At 40.8% G+C, this 25130-nt stretch overlaps 1 protein-coding gene across 1 annotated transcript; it reads right to left on the bottom strand.

Moving 5' to 3' along the window:
• Positions 1 to 15: 15 nt before the first annotated feature.
• On the bottom strand, positions 16 to 21328 carry LOC124144575 (synaptotagmin-15-like). The gene is made up of 9 exons (XM_046514057.2): positions 21202 to 21328; positions 20474 to 20626; positions 7488 to 7650; positions 6936 to 7163; positions 6323 to 6456; positions 3733 to 3866; positions 3058 to 3219; positions 2464 to 2584; positions 16 to 1910 (listed from the first exon to the last, which is right to left on the bottom strand). Exons 2-9 carry the CDS (start codon positions 20565 to 20567, stop codon positions 1567 to 1569), a joined length of 1380 nt encoding a protein of 459 aa, XP_046370013.2. The 5' UTR covers positions 20568 to 20626; positions 21202 to 21328; the 3' UTR covers positions 16 to 1566.
• Between the last annotated feature and the right edge of the window lie 3802 nt (positions 21329 to 25130).

Here is a 25130-nt window from a genome sequence, read left to right as displayed (position 1 = left end):
GAATAATAACAAGCACACTTTTAAAAATATTTTATTGAATTCTCATTTACGATGACATATATATATATTTCCAAAACCAATATTGCTATTGCCACATGGCGATTCTGCTGTTTAACAACATTTACGTCTTGTTTCTCTTCAAATCAAACGCTGTCTAGTTTAAACACAGTCGAGCTACGATCTGCGCTTTGATGGGGAAACTTGAGAAATATGTAAAGTCGATTTTGAGATTACGTTATGTTTGATTTCAAGCAAACTTTCATCAAGGTAACAACAATAATAATAACTAACAGAACACAAAATATAATTCAAGGGGCGGTTTAAAGGTAAACATTACAGGCTAACCACACGGACGTATTATAAAACATTGTCACAATTACTCCACAGGCAGAGTTAAGTTATTGAATTACACAGTGATCCTTTTTGGATGAACCCGTTACCCAATAATTGTGACCTACATGAAATAATCACGCTCACTTTCATGACGATTCGAGCATGACCCCTTTTAACCGTAATTACGTTTACATCACATCAATTATTTCAGGGTGCGACTAACATGAACACCTAACACAGACCCAGTCACCTTGTTAAAAAAAAGTCACATCAAACTGGCCAGCCCTGGGGAGTGAGGGGGGGGGGGGGGGGGGGGGGGGGGGGGGAGGAGGGAAAGGTCCATTTTACATATTAGAATTAGTTCCATTCATTTGAATGTCACAGGACACGCCATTGCTACTCCAAAAAGTGTGTAGATCGCGGAGTGGACCAGAGTGCAAATCCGTGATGAAGAAGACAGTGGCGTCGAACAATTTACAAAACTTTGATTATAATCAGACACCAAATACTGTAGCACAGTTACTTGATCAACAGAGGGGTTTTCTAGAGAGCAGTACAATATACAGTTACGTTTTGTTGTGTACCTTCGTATGGGACAGTTTTCTCTCTTTTTACAGAGCTAAACTAGGGTTTAAAACAGAAATACATTTCGCTACATATCGACACATTAGAAAAGACACTTGTAGGTACCGTAGATTATGTTGATTCCCAGTTCATCTTAAGTTGATGGATCAAACGGTCGTACTTTAAGACAGCAATATAACAACATAATATTAATTAAGTAAACATAAAACACCCTCAGGCCGTGAAAGAAATTATTTTTTCAAGTTGACCGTTGTCACTTTTTTCTCTCTGCAGAAAGCTCATTTGTTACTATTGTCATGATTTCGGCAATGAAGGATATTAACTATTTCCGTACGTTCTTGAGACCCATATAGCTAATAAAACGGGATTTCTTAACGAATAAAACCAAACTTATTCACCTGAGAAGAAGTATTTCACGCGACATGTTTTAAACGACCCGAACGATAATGAGAAAACATGTTTAAATTTATCACGGGTTGATGTGACATTTCGAGTATGTAGTCTTAGTTTACTCCGCCGAAACAGAAGTAGTGCATCAACTCTACAGAGATTACTACGCCGAAACAGAGGGTGTGAATTTGATCATAAAAATAGACGTTGTATCAGGTGTGATTTCACAGAACCGCATGGTGGCGTTGGGTGATCCGTTTATCGATCTGGCTCCAGAGCGGATGTTGGTGTGAGGGTGTGCCACCTCGTTATTGGGGAGCGGGGCTGGGATATCATTTCCTGCCAATGAAGCAGCTCCTGGCCACGGGCGAAGAGGAACGGTCCCACAGTTACACGGCCATACTCCTCATGGTGGCTGGAGCGTGTCCCCATAGGCGACGTCATCAGGGTCATGACGAAGCTGCACGAGTCCAGCTGTCGCCCGGAGATTGAAAACGAGAAGGACTCGTTGATTTCCGCTTCTGATGCTCCCATAAGCAAGACTGTGCGTTTAGTTTTGTGTGTTTTTCGTCCATGACAGTACTGGATGCGTACGTACATACCTGGAGAGGGAAGTTTTATAATCAAGACGTGATAAAAGCAATAAGGGACATCTCATCCGACAAAAACATGATAATGATAGTGATAATTGGGGACACACGCAACTAGATGCAGTAGCTAATTAATACCACGCCTGGCGGGCTATTTGGGTCCGCAATATTCATTTAGACCAATAGGGATCATCTTTCACATGTTAAGCACTGATATCCTGTTAGGATACAGCAATATCTGTAAATAACATTCGTCAATGAGGACATGTTACAAACAATATGATATCAAATGCAGATTTATTTTCATAAAAACATTTTTAATCGATCTTCATTTGCGAAATTATAAATAGGTAAAATTGAAAATAGATGCTTATTAAAACCTTCAATATTTTGCTTTTGTTTAAAAAAATAGCTTCATTCAGCATGACAAGAATATGCATTCGGGGGAATGGATTTACGATAACATTTTTTGAAACAAATTAGTAAAAATCTTTTCATATTAAGACCAATGGATCCGGGTTGATAACAGTATGGAAAGTGTTTTTGTTGAGGGGGTGTGATGTACCTGTCTCGCCACCATAGTCCAGATGTCGGAGTTGTCTGACTCGGATGATGACCACCTTTATCCGCTCTGTCTGCGGTTGGTAGGTGAGGCTGAAGTACAGCTCCCCCAGACACGACGTTGCCTGTAGACATACAGGACATGGTTAGGACACAAAACAGATTATTTGTTCTTCAGACGTTCTTTTTCTTAATGTGGCGATTCTAACATCGATTGCATTTTCTGAAATGACATTTTATTCTTTTCAAGATATTTCAGCAATATTGTCACTTGGCACCTGTTAATATTTCAAAAACTAAGTGAATACCACACATAATTTTATTACTGATTTCAGATTTCAGCGCTTTTTCTCACATCAGCTTAGCATTATCAATGCGAACCAATGGCACGTTTGTGTGAAATGTTTGCATCTTTAAGATCTGTTTATCCATAAATTGTGCACAAAAATAATTGAAGAAGTTATTTTTCATAGCATATTGGAAGCAAAGGTTAATTCAATATGAACTGGCTTGAACTGATGATGCCTCATGCTGTTGAGTAATTTACAGGATTTCTACAAAAACATGATAAAGCAATCACTGGGAAAGAATAACATACGTGTGCCATAGGCTCCAGATCGCTCCAAAGTGGTTCGCTCTTCGTCAGGTCAACGTCCTTCAGTGGAACCATCACGTGACCGAGTGAGTGACGTACACGTCTTTTGTCTACGTCATACACAGAGAAGCGTAACGTCCTTCTGTATACGTCATCAGGGGAGGCCTGAGGGAAAAACATCACATGGTCAAGTGTGTACTCGAAAAATCCCTTTAGATTATGTTGAGGTAGGGGTTGAGTGTTTTAGTTGGGTTGGACGCTTTTTAAGAGGTGTTAGTTATGTCACGACGTGTCAGCTTAAAGATCAAGGACACGCCGTGATATAAATGTTAAAAGCGGCGTTAAACCAAACTCACTCACTCACAACTCAGCTCAAAGTAACCATACATGTAACCTTGGACTTGGGCAAACGTACAAGTATGAGTATGTTGCTGCGAAACCAAGAATCCCTATCGGAGCCAATATTGGATTCGACCCCATGACCAACATATCCTTGCTACTAAGGGACACTACTCTGCAAACATTATGACATCATTGGGTCCCACCCTCCAATGTTCTTGGGTTCTTGGTGTTGGGTGAGCGAGACCAGTTCGTCAAGCTTGTAATGTCTATGGTCAGTTATAGTTTATGGTGTAACTGTCAAATGACAATGCTAGCGCTCTGACAGTGATGACCCACCTGGAACTGGAATGTTTCATTGAAGATAGGAGACAGGGTCTTCTTCCTGACCTTTGACACCTTGCATGTCTTCTCGTCTGGTAGGAGGAAAACTTTGACGAAGGGGTCACGTGGTGCTTCATGTTTTATTCGACCTGGAAGTATATGATCATCGTATATTAGTCAAACATCCTCAATGTTCTGTCTTTATGACTTGGCTTGGGACACAAGAGATGCACGGGCTGCATTCTTAAGGATCTTGCTTCAAGACAAGTCGTCTGTTTGTTGCTAACCACCCTCGGTAATATTACAGCTACATGACAGCGGACTGTCAATAATCGAGTCCGAACTAGACAATCCAGTGAATGATATTGTGAAGTACGATCGGGGCATGATAACCCGCACTAAACAAAGGCACCGAGCCTGACCACCCGATCGACTAAGTCGCCTCGTACGACCAGCATAAAGATTGCTTGGGACCAGGAACCGGCCATGCTTTCTTTCACTTCTGATACAACGAACCTTTGAAAAGCGGAATATTCCCTCTGTATGACTTCGTTATATCTGGAATTGACTATAGTGAAAATAAAGGTGATTTTATACTGCACTCGTATTTTCTTGTTTCTTTTTTAAGTATTCAAAATAACTGTCTGTCTGTTACCTCGTTGCCAGTACCAGTTTGAATTTTCATTTGGCTTAGGTGTAAATAGTTTACGTGTACCGGCAAGATTTCCGACTTACTTCACAATAATTAATAAATGAATGTCAAATTACTTCACAATAATTAATAAAAGAATGTCAAATTCAGTTTTCAATCAAGGGTGGTACATTTTCCCGAGGCAAGGGATTTAACTGACTATAAAAGTCCAGTTTCCACTCTTGTCGAACTTGTTTGGAATCACGGAGTTCTAGTTTGGCTGGACAAATGAGTCTATGCATAGTCCAATCAAAATCGCGTAACGAAATCGACATTCGGTTCATAAGTAACATGGCGACAACCGTAAAGATTTCGTTCGATTGGAAGATTTACAAAGCTGTGTACCGTCAACTGGTTTTGACAGATATTTTCCAAATCTTAGTCAAGGTGCTCGTTATGTATACGTTGTTTGATGTACTTCGCAAGTTATAACCCGTTTTATCACAATATAGATCTTGATTAACGTTTAGATCGTCTTGACTGGGCGCCGCCATTTTGTTTGAAGCAAATGCAAGGGATATGACAGGTGGAATCTGATTGGTCAATAGGCGGGAAATAGAAGGAACATAACACGTAATAACCACTGGTGGCGCTACGATCGAGCCCATAAATTCCAGCCAAATAGAATCAGTTAATTCCCTTGCCTTTGGAAGATAAGGGTGATAGCCTAGCTAGTTACATATTTTATACACAACGAAACTCGTTAATCCAGACCCAGTCCGGCAACCCGTCTTCGGGATATGTACTATTGAGATCATCTGGACATTATTACACGCACATTACTGTGTTAATGTGGGCGAATTCTTTTGACACAAAAGCGTCCAGATTAACAAGGTTTCACTGTCATTAAGGGTGTCTACATGTCGACCATACGCATCACATGTGGCCATATTACCCCTGGTATGTGATAAGCCATGTTAACTGAACCAAATGAACTGAAGTCTATGTACACAATGAACCAGGTCGTTAAATGCATTTTACCTGATATTTCTTTCGCAAACCTAAACTTAATTAATTATTGATTTATGGATTACATTAAACACGTGCGTCTCTGCCGAGAAATGAATCAATAAATATACAAAGTCTGGCATCGTTCCAGAACGCAGTGTTTGTATCTGACACGTGTGCTTTTAGTCACAACTGACCTTTTGAGAAGGGACAATATTTCACAACCATTTGACATTATACCATTATATCCCAGACCCATTAATCCACACATGTTCAAATTGAATCTCCGGAGTAACGAAGCATTAGTAGAGATTAATGTTTCTTGTGTATATTAACTAAAGAATACAACAAGATCGACAAGTTCTCTTGTCCGGGTAAACGAGGTTTCCCCATAATGGTGTGTGTGTGTGTGTGTGTGTGTGTGTGTGTGTGTGTGTGTGTGTGTGTGTGTGTGTGTGTGTGTGTGTGTGCAGATGTACTGCAGACACAAAGAGAGAACTGTGTGCATGCGTCAAAACCTGCTATCACGTGGCTATGTCGACGTGATTGCGCCGTGGCTGGAACATCAACTGTCCGTGAGAATACGTTAAACATAAGACATGCTGTTAGCTCACCTGCATTTATTACTCAGTGAGTGTGGTTTTAGATGCTGCTTAGCAATATTCCAGCAATGCGACGGCGAGGACACAGCAATGGCTCCAAACACTGGAAACCTGAACCCCTTGTCTACACACCAGACCGAGCCTGTCCTAGGAACTTATTGACGCAGCTATATTGTCATAGACCTCTTCTTTTCTATGTAATAGTATTTTATCATATCATTTAAACTTGACGCCACTAGCTGTCAGCGTTGTGGAAGGTCTTGAGATTACATGTAGGGTAGCCCATTTTACGTAGGATCTACATGTAAGCTGGTCTCTTAATATCGAGAGGCGCAAAGAGTGTCGGGAACCATTTTAAGTTTACCTGGCAAGCTCTTGACCTTGATGAGGGTGACCTGGAGTTGTTCAACAGCGGCGTCATAGATGACAGAGAACCAGAGGCGTCCGTGGGGGGTGGCGGGGAGGTAGGCCTCGTCATCCTCCGAGCCACTTTGAGGTCTGAAAGCCGTCGTATTGAAGAGGGAGTTGCAATAGTGAAGAAACAATCATGGATGCAGTCCTAATAATAACGTACATCAATACGAACCATGCTTCAAAGTGATCATCTCTTTAAAGAATTGTTGGTAGAATAAATGGTAGCGATGGTAGAGTTTACGGTGTACCAAAGGTCAAAGAGTAGCGTCCCTCCCATGTCAATCTAGTTTTCTCTATTTCTGAACTGTGTCTACAGATTCATTGGGAAGAAAAAACAGACTTATCTGAGCTTTTTAATATGTCCGAAATTGTATATGTTATAAGTAGGGAGTATACACGAGTGTAAAGTGGCTTCGTTTGAGACGAAATTGTTATTATATTCAAATATATATAAAATTCAAATATTCCTTAGATGGCCCTCAGGGGCGATATATTAGGAAGTGACATTAAACCAAACTCACTCACTTGGTCACGAACACACTCACGAACGAAGAAGCTCTCACCTGTACAGTTCGGGTTGTACTGACCCAAGGATGCTGTGCTGGCGAGGGAGGCTGGCCAGGCTTCCCCCTCTTTCTCGGCGTCCGTTACCCCCGGGCTGAACCCTCTCTGTGGGCAGCTGGAAGGGGATGCCGTCGATCGTGACGGAGCGGATCATGGGGGTGACAGGCTTCCCTGATGCCCCCACTTCCGGACATGACAGACGTTTGGAAAAGTTGGGCGATGAGCTCCTGTAGAGGAAATGTACACAGTAAGTGGTACAGTAAGAAAAGATACACAGTGGTGGTTAACCATGAAACATAAAAGAAATGGTTAAGCGATGGTGATGTATTTGATGCGGGTGTCATAGTTGTGTTTTGGACCTTAAGTTGCAGTGTTTCGGCCACTGTTTTCAGCCTTGTAACATTTTGGTAACGTTTGTAATTTGTTTTATCAAATCTAATTTTCAAGTGTATACTTTCTTTTGCCCGGCAGTTTTCATGTAAGAAATCATTTTGTATATCATGGAATGATATGTCCTCATCAAACCCTGAATGCTATTAATATGTTCATACCTTGATGTTGGCATAGATCGGGATGAAGAAGGGTCGTCTCCATCATCAAATGAAGATTCGTATAATTTTCTCCTGCGCCTGCGCAACCGGAACAGGATGACGGCAAAGACGATGAGAAGGAAGGCACCAGCGGAACATCCCAAAATAATGGCAAGACTTGTAGCTGGAAGAGAGGACCCTGGATTAGGCAACAGCGAATCTTTCACAAAATACGAGCAACAAGGATGACACCAGGTGTTTGCAACGGATAATAGGAAAGAAAAATACGTGTATTGATTATTCCTAACAAATGTAAATCTAGCAGCGGGAAACTAATTTGTTTTTAGATTGAATATTGCCACACCCATCGATAGCAACAGTGATGGAAACATGTTGTCACTTAGTGGCAGAAAATTGAAATAGTTATTGTCCAAGATGTGATATATTTTGACAATATCCTGAAGTTTGATTTCCAAATCGGATCTAAACGCACCTCACTCAGCCAATCACATGTGTGTACATTTACAGGCTTAAATCTATGATAGTTTGTGGATGTTTGTAGTATCCTATCAGGTATAATAATTAGTAATACTGCATGGCTTACACCGACATTGCAAAACCCCAAACTCTGTTACAGACATATTGTTTTATTCGAATAGGAAAACACGCTTAATAAAATACGCTGAACACTATAACTATTCAATAGTGAGTGAGTTGGGTTTAACGTCGCTTTGAACCGAAGTCCAGTTATGTGACGGCGTGCCAGCTTGATGTGGGAGGAAAGCCGTCACATGATGACGTTTACCACTTGGTGAAACCCACGAGCACGGGTATGGTGCTGACAATCTTAGAAGCATAATCGGGGGAACCAGGATTCGAACCCACTTTCACAGGTTTCTGGCATGCCCAAGAGACGCAACCCGAGCTATTTGACGATTTGATAGAAAAAACAACATGTTTGGATGCTTCTGTGATTCCAGACACAAAAACAAGATAACTCTAATTTGTGCTTTGATCACTGTCGATAGAAAATATTTACAAATATTTAAAACACATTTGAAAAGTTTAACTGAAACAGTTATTGACGAATACAACACAAATAAGTGGAGAAACAAATGATGCGTTTTTACAGCGTTTTATAACATTCTATTGTTCATATTTAATCATATTCGATGACTATATTTTACTTTGGCCGACTTCATTATATTATATTATTTAGACTGTAAATACTGCATTTCAACAGAACTTTGATATAATTGGTCAGATATGCGAGAGTATGAATGAAGTACAAAAATCGTTATTGTCAGAGAAACAATGTATAGAAGCTATTCAATCAGCATGCTAAAATAAGATAAGCAAGAATACATTTCTATATCTGTGAAATGATATTGACTATCTCGGAACAGCTGTGCCCGAACCGCGTGGGCTGTATCAATATTCATAGCCATGTTCATGTCGATTTCAAGAGGCACATGTACACTAGTGTATATTTACCAGCTGATGACGTACTATACGTACACACATGACTGGTAATATAACATTTGAGACATCATCATCATCATCATCATCATCATAATAATCATCATCATAATCATAATCATAAAGGGATCCAGAAACCATAATTGCTTGGTGAAATGGAATCATCCCACAACTACCGTTTTCATCAATTCCCATGACCTTACTGTATATCGGCCCCATGTCCTACATGCACGACACTATTTACCCACAACTTCCTGAGGCAAGGCAGATAACGCCCTTGCCTCGGGAAGATGATTTACCCAATACCCGATCAGTGCAGAAAATGTCCCCAATATACACAATCTGGGTAAAATGGGGATCGAGTGGTCACACTGTAAGCCCTTCTTGATTGTGCCATAGTCACCCTAAAGCCTGGATCGTTGCTCTTGCTATCAACCTCTAGTGTGATTGGCCGCAACAGGATTGTGTATATCCCGGGTATACCAACGTCGAAAAATAACATTCACTTCCGTCACCCGGGATGATAAATATTGATGTCAATAGTTAGAACTTCATCGTTTCGTTGGTCAAGATACTCAAGTGAGTCCTATGTTTAAGCTTGTTTCGAGGTAATGTTATTTTCCAAGGTCAGACCCACAGTGACCATCAGTCACGGCGGGGCTACGATATAACTGGACCTCATCAACCGTTGCAACGTTGTATTTTTTACGATGATTTTTTTATGGAATCGTTTGCAACATGTTGCGTCTGTCTTTGTTTCCATTAGACAAAACACGTGGTTGGCTACCTCTGAATGCATACACAATATTAATTCGTATGACTGTCACGTCACCTGTTCGACTTGCGACGCTTCTATTTAAGCTAGGGCGACAGGTGTGATTGAATTTGATATTTTATATTATGTGGCGAGATTGTGACAGTAATGTTTTACACCATGCGTGTTTTAATTCGTTACAATGTCCTTAATGTCACACCATGTCACGCTTAGAGGGAAGCAGCTTCTGCCTTCGAGCCATTAAGACATACACCACTAATGGAACTGACAGGTAGTTTGTGATGATGATGATGATTATTATTACTACGATGCTGATGCTGCTGATGATTATGATGATGACGACGAGGAGGAGGGAGAGAAGGACAGAGATGATGATGATGATGATGATAATAATAATGATGATGATGATGAGGAGGAGGAGGATGGGGAGTAGGGGGATGCTGATGAGGAGGGGTATGATGATGATGAGGAGGATGATGAGGAGGGGGGATGATGATGAGGAGGGGGATGATGATGAGGAGGGGTATGATGATGATGAGGAGGAGGATGTGGAGGGGGGGATGATGATGAGGAGGGGGATGATGAGGAGGAGGGGGATGATGATGATGATGAGGATGATGATGAGGAGGGGGATGATGATGAGGAGGGGGGTGATGATGAGGAGGGGGGTGATGATGAGGAGGGGGATGATGATGATGAGGAGGGGGATGATGAGGAGGAGGGGGGTGATGATGAGGAGGGGGGTGATGATGAGGAGGGGGGTGATGATGAGGAGGGGGATGATGATGAGGAGGGGGATGATGATGAGGAGGGGGGTGATGATGATGAGGATGATGATGATGAGGAGGGGGATGATGATGAGGAGGGGGATGATGATGATGATGAGGAGGAGGAGGATGATGAGGAGGGGGGTGATGATGAGGAGGGGGGTGATGATGATGATGAGGAGGAGGAGGATGATGAGGAGGGGGATGATGATGAGGAGGGGGATGATGATGATGATGAGGAGGAGGAGGATGATGAGGAGGGGGATGATGATGAGGAGGGGGGTGATGATGAGGAGGGGGGTGATGATGAGGAGGGGGATGATGATGATGAGGAGGGGGATGATGAGGAGGAGGGGGGTGATGATGAGGAGGGGGGTGATGATGAGGAGGGGGGTGATGATGAGGAGGGGGATGATGATGAGGAGGGGGATGATGATGAGGAGGGGGATGATGATGAGGAGGGGGGTGATGATGATGAGGATGATGATGATGAGGAGGGGGATGATGATGATGAGGATGATGATGATGAGGAGGGGGATGATGATGAGGAGGGGGATGATGATGATGATGATGAGGAGGAGGATGATGAGGATGATGATGATGAGGAGGGGGATGATGATGAGGAGGGGGATGAGGATGATGATGAGGAGGAGGAGGATGATGAGGATGATGATGATGAGGAGGGGGATGATGATGAGGAGGGGGATGATGATGATGATGAGGAGGGGGATGATGATGAGGAGGGGGATGATGATGAGGAGGGGGGTGATGATGAGGAGGGGGGTGATGATGATGAGGGGGATAATGATGAGGAGGGGGATGGCCATGGATTTCGCAACAACTCATGCAATTATGTCAAAATCTAAACCATGACGGCTTAGCACATGAGCTCATATGTGTAAGTGATTGGGCGACTGTATGTGGTGTGTCGTGTGACACTAAAAAGGAACACCAAGGTAGCAAATAGGTCCAGGAATATTTCTTATAAAAAAAGAATGAAGATATTATATACAGGATAATCGAGGTGATGTTTTCTCTTTTAGTACACGTTGTTCTAGTTAGGTCGTTATCCTTTGTATATTACTAAATATATACGAATTACGAAGTACTGTTTTTAGATTATAAAAAGTAAAAGTTGCCTTTTGTTACTAGCGTGATATATATTATTACTTGACTGTCTAATAAGTGTTCAAAATTGGTGTTTCCATATTAATTTGTTTGATCATCTCACGGATTTGCTGATTATATGAACTGTTAACCAATTTACTTTATGTGTAAATTTTAAACAAAGACATAGGTATTTATCTACAGAAATGGTTTCGTACTTTATCTAAATCCTCAAAACTCTCATTATACAATAACATTAAATCTGTATTTGGCTGTGAAATATCTTTAGATATCTCACTCCGAGATTTAAAAGAAAATATTTTACTATGATCAGAGTATCTGCTCATAAGTTGAAAATTGAAACTGGAAGGTATATAAATATCGATAGAGATCCTAGATATTGTGAACATTGAGGTTATTGAAGATGAATATCAGTTTTTATTAACATGCCCCAAATTGAAGAATTATAAAAAATATATGTATATTGATAAATATTATTGCACCAGTTACGTAGCTGTAACAGTAAAACAGTGATAATGTACATCGCGAAATTTATAAAATCAAAGTATTTTTATTGATCTCCCACCGCCATTCATACATGTTTTTTAGTTTGTAAATGTAAGATGAGGGGCTAGTAGCTATAGCCCAAGTCTTTAATAATAAACTTCTGTTCTGTCCTGTACTATATACGATGTACATAAGACGAACATCGAGTGCCAAACATTAGGGTGTTTTAGCCATGGTGATATGCCATGTGCATCCAGCCGCAAATAGCACGACCTGATTGTAATGCATATATCTTGAGTCATTCTCACCACGCCTTGTGGTCAGACATCGTATAAACGTCTGACGTTTGACCGACCTACATGACATACTCACTTGTAGAATATGCCCATCTAAGTTCATGGTCAACCAACGTTTTCTGTTCAACACCATGCCGGGGTATGGGAATGGTCAGATATTTGTAAAACGGGCCACCTCCATTTTCGTTTATGTTGATTTTATTCTATAACTGCACTCGATCGCATTTCGTAAATATTTTTAAAACATCTGTCGCCAGCTGTAACAGCTGTGTGCTTTGGGTACATTGTTCACTGTAACAAAGGTTTCTGGTGATGGTTTTAGAGCAATAATTAAATAAAATACTATCATCTCACCAAAATAATAAAACCTTTATGTCTTAGACAATATCAAATTCGTATCTCTATCATATGAAAAACAATCCGAAGTGTCAGTCCTGTGCCGATATCCTATGTTTCGTTAGGCCTGGCTGATACGTCATCGTATCCCGACGGCATATCGCTGCTCATACTATCATCCCCTGGTTCGTCTGTATCAGACTCGAATAATTACATGCCACAGTGATATAACTGTTATGACAGATTATTGCTGGTCGTGACCGCCTCCGTGGTCTAGTGGTAGAGCGTCCGCCCGGGGAGCGGAATGTCCGGGGTTCGATCACCGGCCGCGTCATACCAAAAGACGTTAAAAGATGGTACTTGTTGTTACCCTGTCTGGCGCTCGGCATTCAGGGGCTAAAACAAGGACTGGTCGGCTCGGAGTCAGTATACTGTGTCTGAGTGGGGTATTCATGTTAAACTGCGGCATGGTATCTCAGTGAGCTAGCACTATTAATCGGCATCAGTCCGGACTAGTACAAGCAGCCACACACGCACACACACACACGCACACACACACACACGCGCGCACGCACGCACACGCACACACACACACACACACACACACACACACACACACACACACACACGTGCATGCACGTCGCTATATAAGTGCAATAGTCTTGGACGCGACGTTAAACCCAATTTCACCTATTGCTGGTCGTAAACAGTGTCTCATTTGGATCGGGAAAGTCAGCTCCGTAAAAGTAGGCTCCGTGACTGTTTGAAAGTGTATCCCGATGGCGTGGATCGTTGCTCTTCATTTCGGTCACCTGTTTGTGTGGTTCTGACTCGATTATTTACAGACCACCATGAAATAGGCTTACCACAGTGTCCACTCACCCTTCTACACACGTTCTGTGTGAGTTTCGAAGATATGTTATATTGCAATTCGAATTAAATCTGGCAAGAACAATAACCAGTTATAGTGCGTGTTTTAATCCGCGCATTGCGTATGCATAAAACAAACATCACCATAACCACATTGTATAGGAATACAGTTCAAAAGGAAATGAAACTGTTGGACAGCCACAGGCAAACAGAGCGCCCAGCATGAAACCTGCCCGAGGGTTTTCAGCCTCAGCGAGTGTCACACAAACGTGCATACAGTGACACGCAGTAAACACTTGCAGCGTTATGTAGCCGGGGTTGTGTCAAATAGGGAATGCATTATAATGAACCGTAGGACACTTTCCGCACATTTACGGCACAGCTGTTTGTCTGTTTGTGTGATGGTCAGGTAAAATAGTCTGGAACATGGTTGACAAGAGCAGCAGGACACAGTTGTGAAGAACTACAGTAGAACACGGTTGTAACAAACTACGGTAGTACACGGTTAAGACCTATAGTTGAACACGGTTTTTAAGAACTAAAATAGAACACGGTTGTAACGAACTACAATAGAACACAGTTGTAAACGAACTACATTCAAACATGTTTATGACGAACTACAGTAGAACTCGGTTGTAAGGAATTACAATAGAACACGGCTGTAAAGAACTACAGTAGAACACGGTTGTAAAGAACTACAGTAGAACTCGGTTGTAAAAAGCTACAGTAGAACACGGTTGTAAAGAACTACCGTAGAACACGGCTGTAAAGAACTACAGTAGAACACGGTTGTAAAGAACTACAGTAGAACACGGTTGTAAGGAACTACAAAAGAACACGGCTGTAAAAAACTACCGTAGAAAACGGCTGTAAAGAACTACAGTAGAACACGGTTGAAAAGAACTACAGTAGAACACGGTTGTAAAAAAACTACAGTAGAAAACGGTTGAAAAGAACTACAGTAGAACACGGTTGAAAAGAACTACAGTAGAACACGGTTGTAAAAAAACTACAGTAGAAAACGGCTGTAAAGAACTACAGTAGAACACGGTTGTAAAGAACTACAGTAGAACACGGTTGTAAGGAACTACCGTAGAACACGGCTGTAAAGAACTACAGTAGAACACGGTTGTAAAGAACTACAGTAGAACACGGTTGTAAGGAACTACAAAAGAACACGGCTGTAAAAAACTACAGTTGAACACGGTTGTAAAAAACTACAGTAGAACACGGTTGTAAAAAAACTACAGTAGAAAACGGCTGTAAAGAACTACAGTAGAACACGGTTGAAAAGAACTACAGTAGAACACGGTTGTGAAAAAACTACAGTAGAAAACGGCTGTAAAGAACTACCGTAGAACACGGTTGAAAAGAACTACAGTAGAACACGGTTGAAAAGAACTACAGTAGAACACGGTTGAAAAGAACTACAGTAGAACACGGTTGTAAAAAACTACAGTAGAAAACGGCTGTAAAGAACTACCGTAGAACACGGCTGTAAAGAACTACAGTAGAACACGGTTGTAAAGAACTACAGTAGAACACGGTTGTAAAGAACTACAGTAGAACACGGTTGAAAAGAACTACAGTAGAACACGGTTGTAAAAAAACTACAGTAGAACACGGCTGTGAAGAACTACCGTAGAACACGGTTGAAAAGAACTACCGTAGAACACGGTTGTAAAAAAACTACAGTAGAAAACGGCTGAAAAGAACTACAGTAGAACACGGTTGTAAAGAACTACAGTAGAACACGGTTGTAAAGAACTACAGTAGAACACGGTTGTAAAGAACTACAGTAGAACACGGTTGAAAAGAACTACAGTAGAACACGGTTGTAAAGAACTACAGTAGAACACGGTTGTAAAGAACTACAGTAGAACACGGTTGAAAAGAACTACAGTAGAACACGGTTGTAAAGAACTACAGTAGAACATGGTTGTAAGCACTAAAGTAGAATACTTGTAACGATATATTTCAGTCCCGGATGCTTTACTTATCATTACTTACTAATTCAGTACAACGATAGATACACACGGAATCTATTTCACATCCCCAATAGACCTACATTAAAATACCGTTAACTCGAACCCCTTTAACTCGATATATCGTTTACGACTGTTACAATATGGGCAGAGCCACCACATGAACTAAGCTCTTATATCACCACTTCGTTGTCTCAAATTTCGGATAACTCGACGTGTTCGCGAAATAGGCTGATCACTTAAATAGTAGGAACATGCAATATAAATAACATTATCTAAACGGCATTTACTTCAGCTTACTTAAACTTATGAATATAAAGTATGCAGCTTGATTCGAAGTTGACACGTGGCAAGTTGATGAATATAACACATGTCTATTTAACATACAACCAGTCCCCCCATCAAACACGTTCAGTGCATGGTCATACCTTCGGCTAGATACAAGTGGTAATGTTTGCCCTCGTATACATTAAAGTAGTCAAACACACATATATTTTATCACCTGTTTACCGCTAATAAACGTACCCACCCATAGCTAGGCTACAGGGGCCTAATCTTACGTCACGTGACCATTAACTGTCACCGAGAGATACCTAGCCTGGGGTGGCGACACATCTACGTTATATGTGTTTTCGGGTCTCTGTTCGTTTTCATCGGGACAATGTGAGAAATCTAAAGCCATATTTTCTTAAAATAAACGTGGAGACGTAATGCCTAAGGCTTTAACGTGATGTCATACCGCTATAAATGTGCCGAGGTTTAGGGCACGACGATCCTGAACGTCTATTTGAATTGACAGCATGATTCATTTGCAGTTAGTAACCGCCCGTTTTAGTTAAATCTAGATATGTATGCATTACCGCGACATGTTTGATTAAGGTATAAATCAAAGATAAGAGGTAGACGATTAAATAGACAATTACATATTTAGAATATAAAAAATCTAGTCTGGAACATCTGGTTATGTCTGGTTTTGTAATGTTTTGAAGTATTTTAATTACAATTTTCATTAAATTATACTTGAAATAATATCAAATTACATATTGCTCTGTTAAACGTGATTTATAATATAGCTGAATAACATTTCAAAAACGGTTATTGCTTCCATTACGAAAAGGTGAAGAAATTTTTTTAAAAGTCAAAGGCATTTTCTAAGTGTCTGATCTATCTGCCACCTTCGATTCGATTAAAGTTTTTTCTATTATACCAAACATTTTTATGAAAATGTAATTGACTATTTTCACAATGTACAGTATACCTGACTATAATTAAATAAATGCAGTTTGCCATTTACACATTGTAAATTTATACATTAAACGTTAAAATGGTAGTTATGAATATTTATGAATATGATTAATATATACAATATGCCTGGTGTACCTAGCGAAAGAGGAAGAAATATTAAGTCTCACGAACTAACAATGTAGACGTCATTATAGGTGGGTCCACCTGCAGTTCAAATATACTCACTGAAAGAAATAAAGGAACATTTGGTAAAGGAGAGTCTTTAACATGCGTGTACGCCAAAAATGACCAAATCATTATACTATACAACCAAAAGGTTACTACAGTTTGTTTGTTGTTTAACGCCGCATATATTCCAGCTATGTGACGGAGCTGTGTAAATAATCGAGTCTAGACCAGAAAATGCAGTGATGGCATCATGAGCACCGATCTACGCAAGTGGGATACGATAACATGCATCAACCAAGTCAGCGAACCTGAGCACACGATCCCGCTAGTCTCCTCTTACGAAGCTTGGATTGCTGAAGACCTATTCTAACGCGGATCTTCACGGGTCGGTTAATGCAGTAATTCCAGATGAAATCGTGAATTAAATCATGATAAACGTCACAATGACGTCAAAGGACACAATAGCTGACCAGTGTAAAAGGAAAAGAGTTTCCGAGTGGTTAAAGCGCTCGTTCGTCACGCTGAAGGTCTGAGTTCGATTCCTAACATGGGTAAAATGTGTGAAACCCATTTCTGGTATCACTCGCTTTTGCTTGAAAATTGTTAAAAGCTGCGTAAACCGATACTCACTCACTGACTGTTGGATTTGCAGAATGAACCAATAATAAAGGAGTTAAGGATTCGAGGGTCGGCTCTATGGGTCAGAAGCAGGACACCTTGACCTCTGAACCAACGAAAATAATCGTGTGAGCACGTAGTCATAGCACGGATGCACCCAGTGTATAGGTTGACATAATGTAATACGAATTTTCATGATTCATGGCAATGACTATCATGATATATATCTATGGGTTTAACGGCTTCTTTACAGCGTCAGCTTGTAGCAAGATGTGCTTTTATTATGTATTAAGTGATGAAATACTATATTAATATGACAAATAACATTTCTTGTCACAGACATTGATCGCATCTCGTGACATGAAAAAGTTGATATTTTTTATGAGGGTCTTAGCCACGAGTTAACATGTCAACATCGTGAGTGAGTGAGTGAATCTCGTGAGTATGAATGATTTGAATAATATAAAAAATCCGATAAATGAAAACAAAATAATTTCCAAACATTTAGATAAAAATAATGTAATATGGTTTCAAAACAGCGATTACTAATGCGTTGATGTGTGTAATTGTTTCACACAACTGGTTGCTATAAATTAGGATGAGGAAACACCCATCATCCTCGGCCTCCCATGTCTCAGGTAAGTGAATACGATGAAGCAGAATGAACCTGCCTGGAGTTATTAACCGCTATGTAATATGTAATCAACTGTTTACTGTTATGTCACTGTAACCTGGCCTCTAGATCAGCGCCGCTGGCTGTCCGGAAATTATACTAATCCGCTGGCGGAGTAGTTATATGGGAGACTAGAGTAAGATTATAACTGTGATTTTTGATATCTTCCATCTAACGTTTCGGAACGATATATACAATGGGAACAATCCTACAAATCTATATACAGTCAAGCACCATTGTGTCGAAGTTGAAAGGACCTACGTAAATACTTGGAGTTATCCGAGGTTTGACACAACCGAAATGATAAATAAAAAAGGAATACGCAGGAACCACGCTTTTACTTTTAGACAACCATAAGTTCGACACATCAAAGTTCGACACAACGGTGTTTGACTGTACAGGAACATGACCGGAACACAACACACGAACATGGAGTCCGCGAATCACAACGTCATGCAATTACAATGAAAATATCCACGATTGCTATCAATTATCAATAATATTGAAACATATTATCACATAATTTTTGTCAACACAGATTGTCAAAAGATTTAGCTTCTCTGATATATATGTAGCTTGCCATGGAAATTGATAAACGACGGCGATGTAAGAGAGAAGCGTAACGTTATCCTAACATATTCTACACCTAGTCTCCACAACGTTTAACTCTCTTATATTATTAAGTCAAGGCAACTTACATAGTATCTGGTTACTTACATATGGCATGTCTTCTTTGTTAAAACGTATGGTATCTATTGTTTTGAATTAAAAGAAATACAAGTATTTGTTTGATATAATTGTACCGAGTCACAGTGTCTACAGCGACTCAGCATGCTCGCGCTGTGGGTGGGACCCGGCGACGAGTAACACAACCTAGCGGGAAGCTGGCGATTCATTATCACTGAGTCCTCTAGTAAAAACATTCATTGAATCATAGTGCTGGAATCGTGCATACATCACCCAAAACATGTCCTAGACATGGCATACTTTCATCACTGTGTCTACCATTGCCGTGAACATGAATAATACGTATATATCACAGGAGATTTTATATAGCGACATGTTTGTCGCTGCAGTATAAATATATCACACTGTATCCATCATAGAATAATAGCATTTAATGCCCAGGGATTTATCTAGACTTGTTTAGAGGCCGCTAGTCGGCCACAGTCTGCAGCAAATGTCATAACAAAAATTCCCCCAATTGAGTTAAAGGTTTCAATTTATGTTAATAAAAATGACTACGGCTAATTTTATAGCTTTGTAGAAATAAGCTGTATTTCACTGATAACAGGACGAATAAATAGGATGAGGTTGTAGTGCTGAGATATATATTATTGCATTGAATATAATCTCAAAACAGAATATTAAAATAGGCCTAAGTTTGAATTTAAGAAACAATGAACATTAAAAATCCAAACTCTGTTAGATTTTGTTTCCCCAATTCGCCTGCCAAGGGCACTCAGTTTAGAATCCTGGATAAATCTCCGTCTAACACCTATATCAAATATCACGTGACTATATCCTGAGATATTCACTACATGCTGTACTAGTAGTATATGAACAGATTTTAGATGTACAATGTATCAGTTTAAATTACTACCATTTACAAACAAGACATGTGTATTCTGCCTCGTGGAGATAATGAAACGTGGTTGATCTGGACGATATGTAGCCATGTGAAATTATTACGGATTAAAAAAACAGGTATGGGGTAATGTCAGTTTACTATACTGCCGGGTTAAGGAAAGTATACATTCATGTTTGATGGTGGGTGCGATCAAACAAACAAGAATGGTTATTCGACGGTGATACGGGTAACATAGTTGTGTTTTGGACCTGTGTTTTGCAGTGTTTCAGCGATAGTTGTGTTTTGGACCTGTGTTTTGCAGTGTTTCAGCGATAGTTGTGTTTTGGACCTGTGTTTTGCAGTGTTTCAGCGATAGTTGTGTTTTGGACCTGTGTTTTGCAGTGTTTCAGCGACTGTTCTCAGCCTTGTAACGTTTTCATAGCGTGTGTAATGTTTGTGACTAAATGCAACTTTAACAAATATACTTTCTTTTGCCCGGCTGTTTATGTGCACGTTCTCGTTCCAGATTACCCAGGTTCTGTGTATTCCGTAGCATCTACACTGACAAAGTTGCTGATCGCACTACGATGAATGAAAGCAAAAAGACTTACTGTCAATGTCAACAAATATACCCCCATCGTCTACTTTCTGGGGCGAGGATTGGCCACCACCCTCAGGTGGTAGACTGTGACCTGTATTCGCCATCCCGGGGTGCAAGGGCGACCCTACATCGTGGTGTACTCCTAGGTCCCGTCACACCTTACCTGGAAATTAATACGCAGGTAAACTCGATAACAAGCACTACACGAACATTGATCGGTTACTTAGAGAAGCATGGAGGTGTTGAACATCTGGGGACGCTGCAACGCCGTACCAGATGTTGTCGAAACCCGTGTGACGCAGGGAGAGGTATTCCACATATAACAGCTCTGCGTTAGAGAAGGGAGTCTCTAATCGATACCATACAAAAGGTGTTTACGTGGCGCGATCATAGTAAAATAAACTATATGAAATATATCAACACATTAATTTTGATTTTAATATTAAATTGCAAAAGAGAGATAACACATAAATCATTCTGAGTTTGATTAAAATCGCCCTGCTTGTCTTATCAGTTTCTTTGGTATATATACATGTATATGCTCCAACCAGGTCACACCTGGCTCGATAAAGCTGAGCCCAGCATGAGGCTTACTTAAGTAAATTTGTACAATAAATAGATTGTCGATAATTTGAGAACATATTCAGTGACACACCAACAAAACTTCGTGTTGACCTTTGAGAATGTTAATATGACAGCTTTAAAAGAGTTGGAAGAAGAACAGATGTCCATATTTACCTGTTGCTCGTCGGGCAGGTAGAGAGAGTGAGAGAGACCGGGCGCCCCCAGCACACCACTTCACTAACAGATTAGTGTTCTGGCTAGTGACGTCACAGACAGCCTCGGGCACCGGTAGGTTCTCGTGACACTATGGTTACTGCCATCAATCTCAACAGTCTAAGATACCGCCAGTGATCGGTATTTGGAAATATGATATTTCTCTATTGATTCAATAATTTATATCAATCCTATGACACGTATATTTGCTAATGTAAACATTGTCAGCTATACCGGGAAGCACTTTCCATCTTATCTTAGCGAGAAGTAGAGTTAACAAAGAACGGATGGATCACTGTTATCAATGCAGAAAAAAACAGGGTGTCAATTAGAATTTAGTAAATAACAGTTTCTTGCGTTTGTTACTGCTAAGATGACATCAGACTGCACTGTTGTTTGTTGCTGTTTGTTGTTTAAAGCTGCAGTAAGCAATATTCCTGCAATGGGGCGGCGATCTGTAAATAATCGAATCTGGAACACAATCCAGTGATATCATGAGCAACGATCAACGCCGTTGACCATCAAAGGTTGCTGGTGGTCTATTGTGACCCGGAGCACTCGCGGGGTGTATGTACATTGTGGCTGTCCGTACATGTACGATGACGTCATTTTGTAACACTGTATGACGTCACATCGTATGCGTGAAGTGTTCATGATATGTGTGTGTAGTGTACCCTATGGGTGTAGCGTACACAGCATGTGTGTAGTGTACACTTTTTGTGTAGTGTACACTGTATGTGTGTAGTGTATACTGTGTGTGTAGTGTACACTATGTGTGTAGTGTGCACTGTGTGTTTAGTGTTCATAGTATGTGTGTAGTGTACACTTTGTGTGTAGTGTACACTCTATGGGTGTAGTGTACCCTATGTGTGTAGTGTACATTGTATGTGTGTAGTGTACACTGTATGTGTGTGTAGTGTACCCTATGTGTGTAGTGTACACTGTATGTGTGTGTAGTGTACACTATGTGTGTAGTGTACACTTTGTGTGTAGTGTACCCTATGTGTGTAGTGTTCATTATATGTGTGTAGTGTACACTGTATGTGTGTGTAGTGTACACTATGTGTGTAGTGTACACTTTGTGTGTAGTGTACCCTATGTGTGTAGTGTTCATTATATGTGTGTAGTGTACACTGTATGTGTGTGTTGTGTACACTATGTGTGTAGTGTATACTTTGTGTGTAGTGTACCCTATGTGTGTAGTGTTCATTATATGTGTGTAGTGTACACTGTATGTGTGTGTTGTGTACACTATGTGTGTAGTGTATACTTTGTGTGTAGTGTACCCTATGTGTGTAGTGTTCATTATATGTGTGTAGTGTGCACTGGGTGTTTAGTGTACAAAGTATGTGTGTAGTGTACATAGTATGTGTGTAGTTGGACACTTTGTGTGTAGTGTACATAGTATGTGTGTAGTGTACATTGTGTGTGTAGTGTACCCTATGTGTGTAGTGTTCATTATATGTGTGTAGTGTGCACTGGGTGTTTAGTGTACATAGTATGTGTGTAGTGTACATAGTATGTGTGTGTAGTGTACACTTTGTGTGTAGTGTACCCTATGTGTGTAGTGTTCATTATATGTGTGTAGTGTGTAGGGGGCGGGGGTCACGGGTGGCCCTGTCCTCTGAGGCGCCGCGATTCGCTGTTCAGAGTTGCGTCCCTTTGGCACGCCAGAAACCTATGATTGTGAGTTCGATTCCCGGTTCGTCCCAATTATGTTTCTACGTTTGTCAGCACCATACCCGTGCTCGTGGGTTTCACCGAAGTTGTAAACCTCAGAGACCTGCATCACTTGGGGTTTTCCTCCCACATTAAGCTGACACGCCGAGATATAACTAATATTTTTTAAAAGCGGCGTTAAAACACAACTCACTCACTAACTGTATGTGTGTAGTGTACATTGTATGTGTGTAGTGTACATTGTCTGTGTGTACTGTACATTGTGTGTAGTGTTCATTGTATGTGTGAAGTGTACATTGTATGTGTGTAGTGTACACTGTATGTGTGTGTAGTGTACATTGTATGTGTGTTGTGTACACTCTATGGGTGTAGTGTACCCTATGTGTGTAGTGTTCATTATATGTGTGTAGTGTACATTGTATGTGTGTAGTGTACACTCTATGGGTGTAGTGTACCCTATGTGTGTAGTGTTCATTATATGTGTGTAGTGTACATTGCATGTGTGTAGTGTACATTGTCTGTGTGTACTGTTCATTGTGTGTAGTGTTCATTGTATGTGTGAAGTGTACATTGTATGTGTGTAGTGACCATTGTCTGTGTGTAATGAACACTGCATGTGTGTAGTGTACATTTTCTGTAGTGTACGCTATGTGTGTATTGTTCATTGTTTGTGTGTGTAGTGCACACTGTATGTGTGTAGTGAATGTTTTGTTTGTATAGTGTGTTGTATGTGTGTAGAATATGTATGCAGTGCATGCGTGTAGTATATATCTGCAGTGCATGCTTGTAGTATATATCTGCAGTGCATGCGTGTAGTATATATCTGCAGTGCATGCGTGTAGTATATATCTGCAGTGCATGCGTGTAGTATATATCTGCAGTGCATACGTGTAGTATATATCAGCAGTGCATGCGTGTAGTATATATCTGCAGTGCATGCGTGTGGTATATATCTGCAGTGCATGCGTGTAGTATATATCTGCAGTGCATGCGTGTAGTATGTATCTGCAGTGCATGCGTGTGGTATATATCTGCAGTGCATGCGTGTAGTATGTATCTGCAGTGCATGCGTGTAGTATATAGCTGCAGTGCATGCGTGTAGTATAAATCTGCAGTGCACGCGTGCTAGTGCGTGGAATCATGTCTTCAGCACCCGTGTGCAGTAAAAGTACACGTCTGCCCTACATTGTGTACATGCGTAGCTTTTGTAATGCATTGTGTATAGTATGTCCATGTATGTCTAAAGTGTGTAACGTGTGTATAGTTTGGTCATGAATGTGAGGATGAGGTCATATTCGTACATTGTCAATCGTAATAGGTAGAAGCATACGTGTGAAGCGCTTCGACATGTAGATGTGTTATTGTGGTATGTGCGAGTGCGTGTGCACGAGTGTCCGAGTCGGGTTGAACCCCGACGTGAACAGCCATTGTAAATATGCATATACTCACGTGTCTGTCTCTGTCTCTGTCTGTCTGCTTGTCTCTCACATCCAGATTCATTACACGACTCATGATACATTCCAATGATTATACAGTCTTAAATATTTAAAGTCAATCTGTAGTTGTTCATATGTTGGTTAAGGAAACATATGTTTGTTTGTTTTATTCGTTTGTGGCTTAACGCCACACTCAGCAATATTCCACCTGTATGACGGCGGTCTGTAAATACTCGAGTCGGGATCAGACAGTCCTGTGGTTGCCATCATGAGCATGGTTCTCCGTAATTGGGATACCATCAACCAAGTCAGCGAGCCTGACCATCCGATCCCGTTAGTCGCCTCTTACGACAAGCATAGTCGTCCCTTACAGCATGCATGGGTTGCTGAAACTTATCCTCGCCCGGATCTTCACGGGTATGGGAGTGAGTGGGTGAGTTGGGTTTTAACCCGCTTTTAGCATATACCAGTTATATCACGGCGTGTCAGCTTAATGTGGGAGGAAAGCCCGAAGTGATGCAGGTCTCTGATGTTTACAACTTCGGTGAAACCCACGAGCACGGGTATGGTGCTGACAAACGTAGAAACATAATTGGGACGAACCGGGATTCGAACCCACAATCATAGGTTTCTGGCGTGCCAAAGGGACGCAACTCAGCACAGCGAATCGTGGCGCCTCAGAGGACAGGGCCACCCGTGCCCCCTTCACGGGTTTGGAAGCACATGAGTAGCTACGGCTCAGTGAATTCCAGACAGATTCTCTTTCACGAGCTG

Source organism: Haliotis rufescens, unplaced genomic scaffold, assembly GCF_023055435.1.
Source record: "Haliotis rufescens isolate VD_foot unplaced genomic scaffold, xgHalRufe1.0.p SCAF_11, whole genome shotgun sequence".
NCBI lineage: Eukaryota > Metazoa > Mollusca > Gastropoda > Lepetellida > Haliotidae > Haliotis > Haliotis rufescens.
The sequence above is the reverse complement of the archived record's forward strand: the minus strand, read 5'-3'. Positions and strand labels throughout refer to the sequence as shown.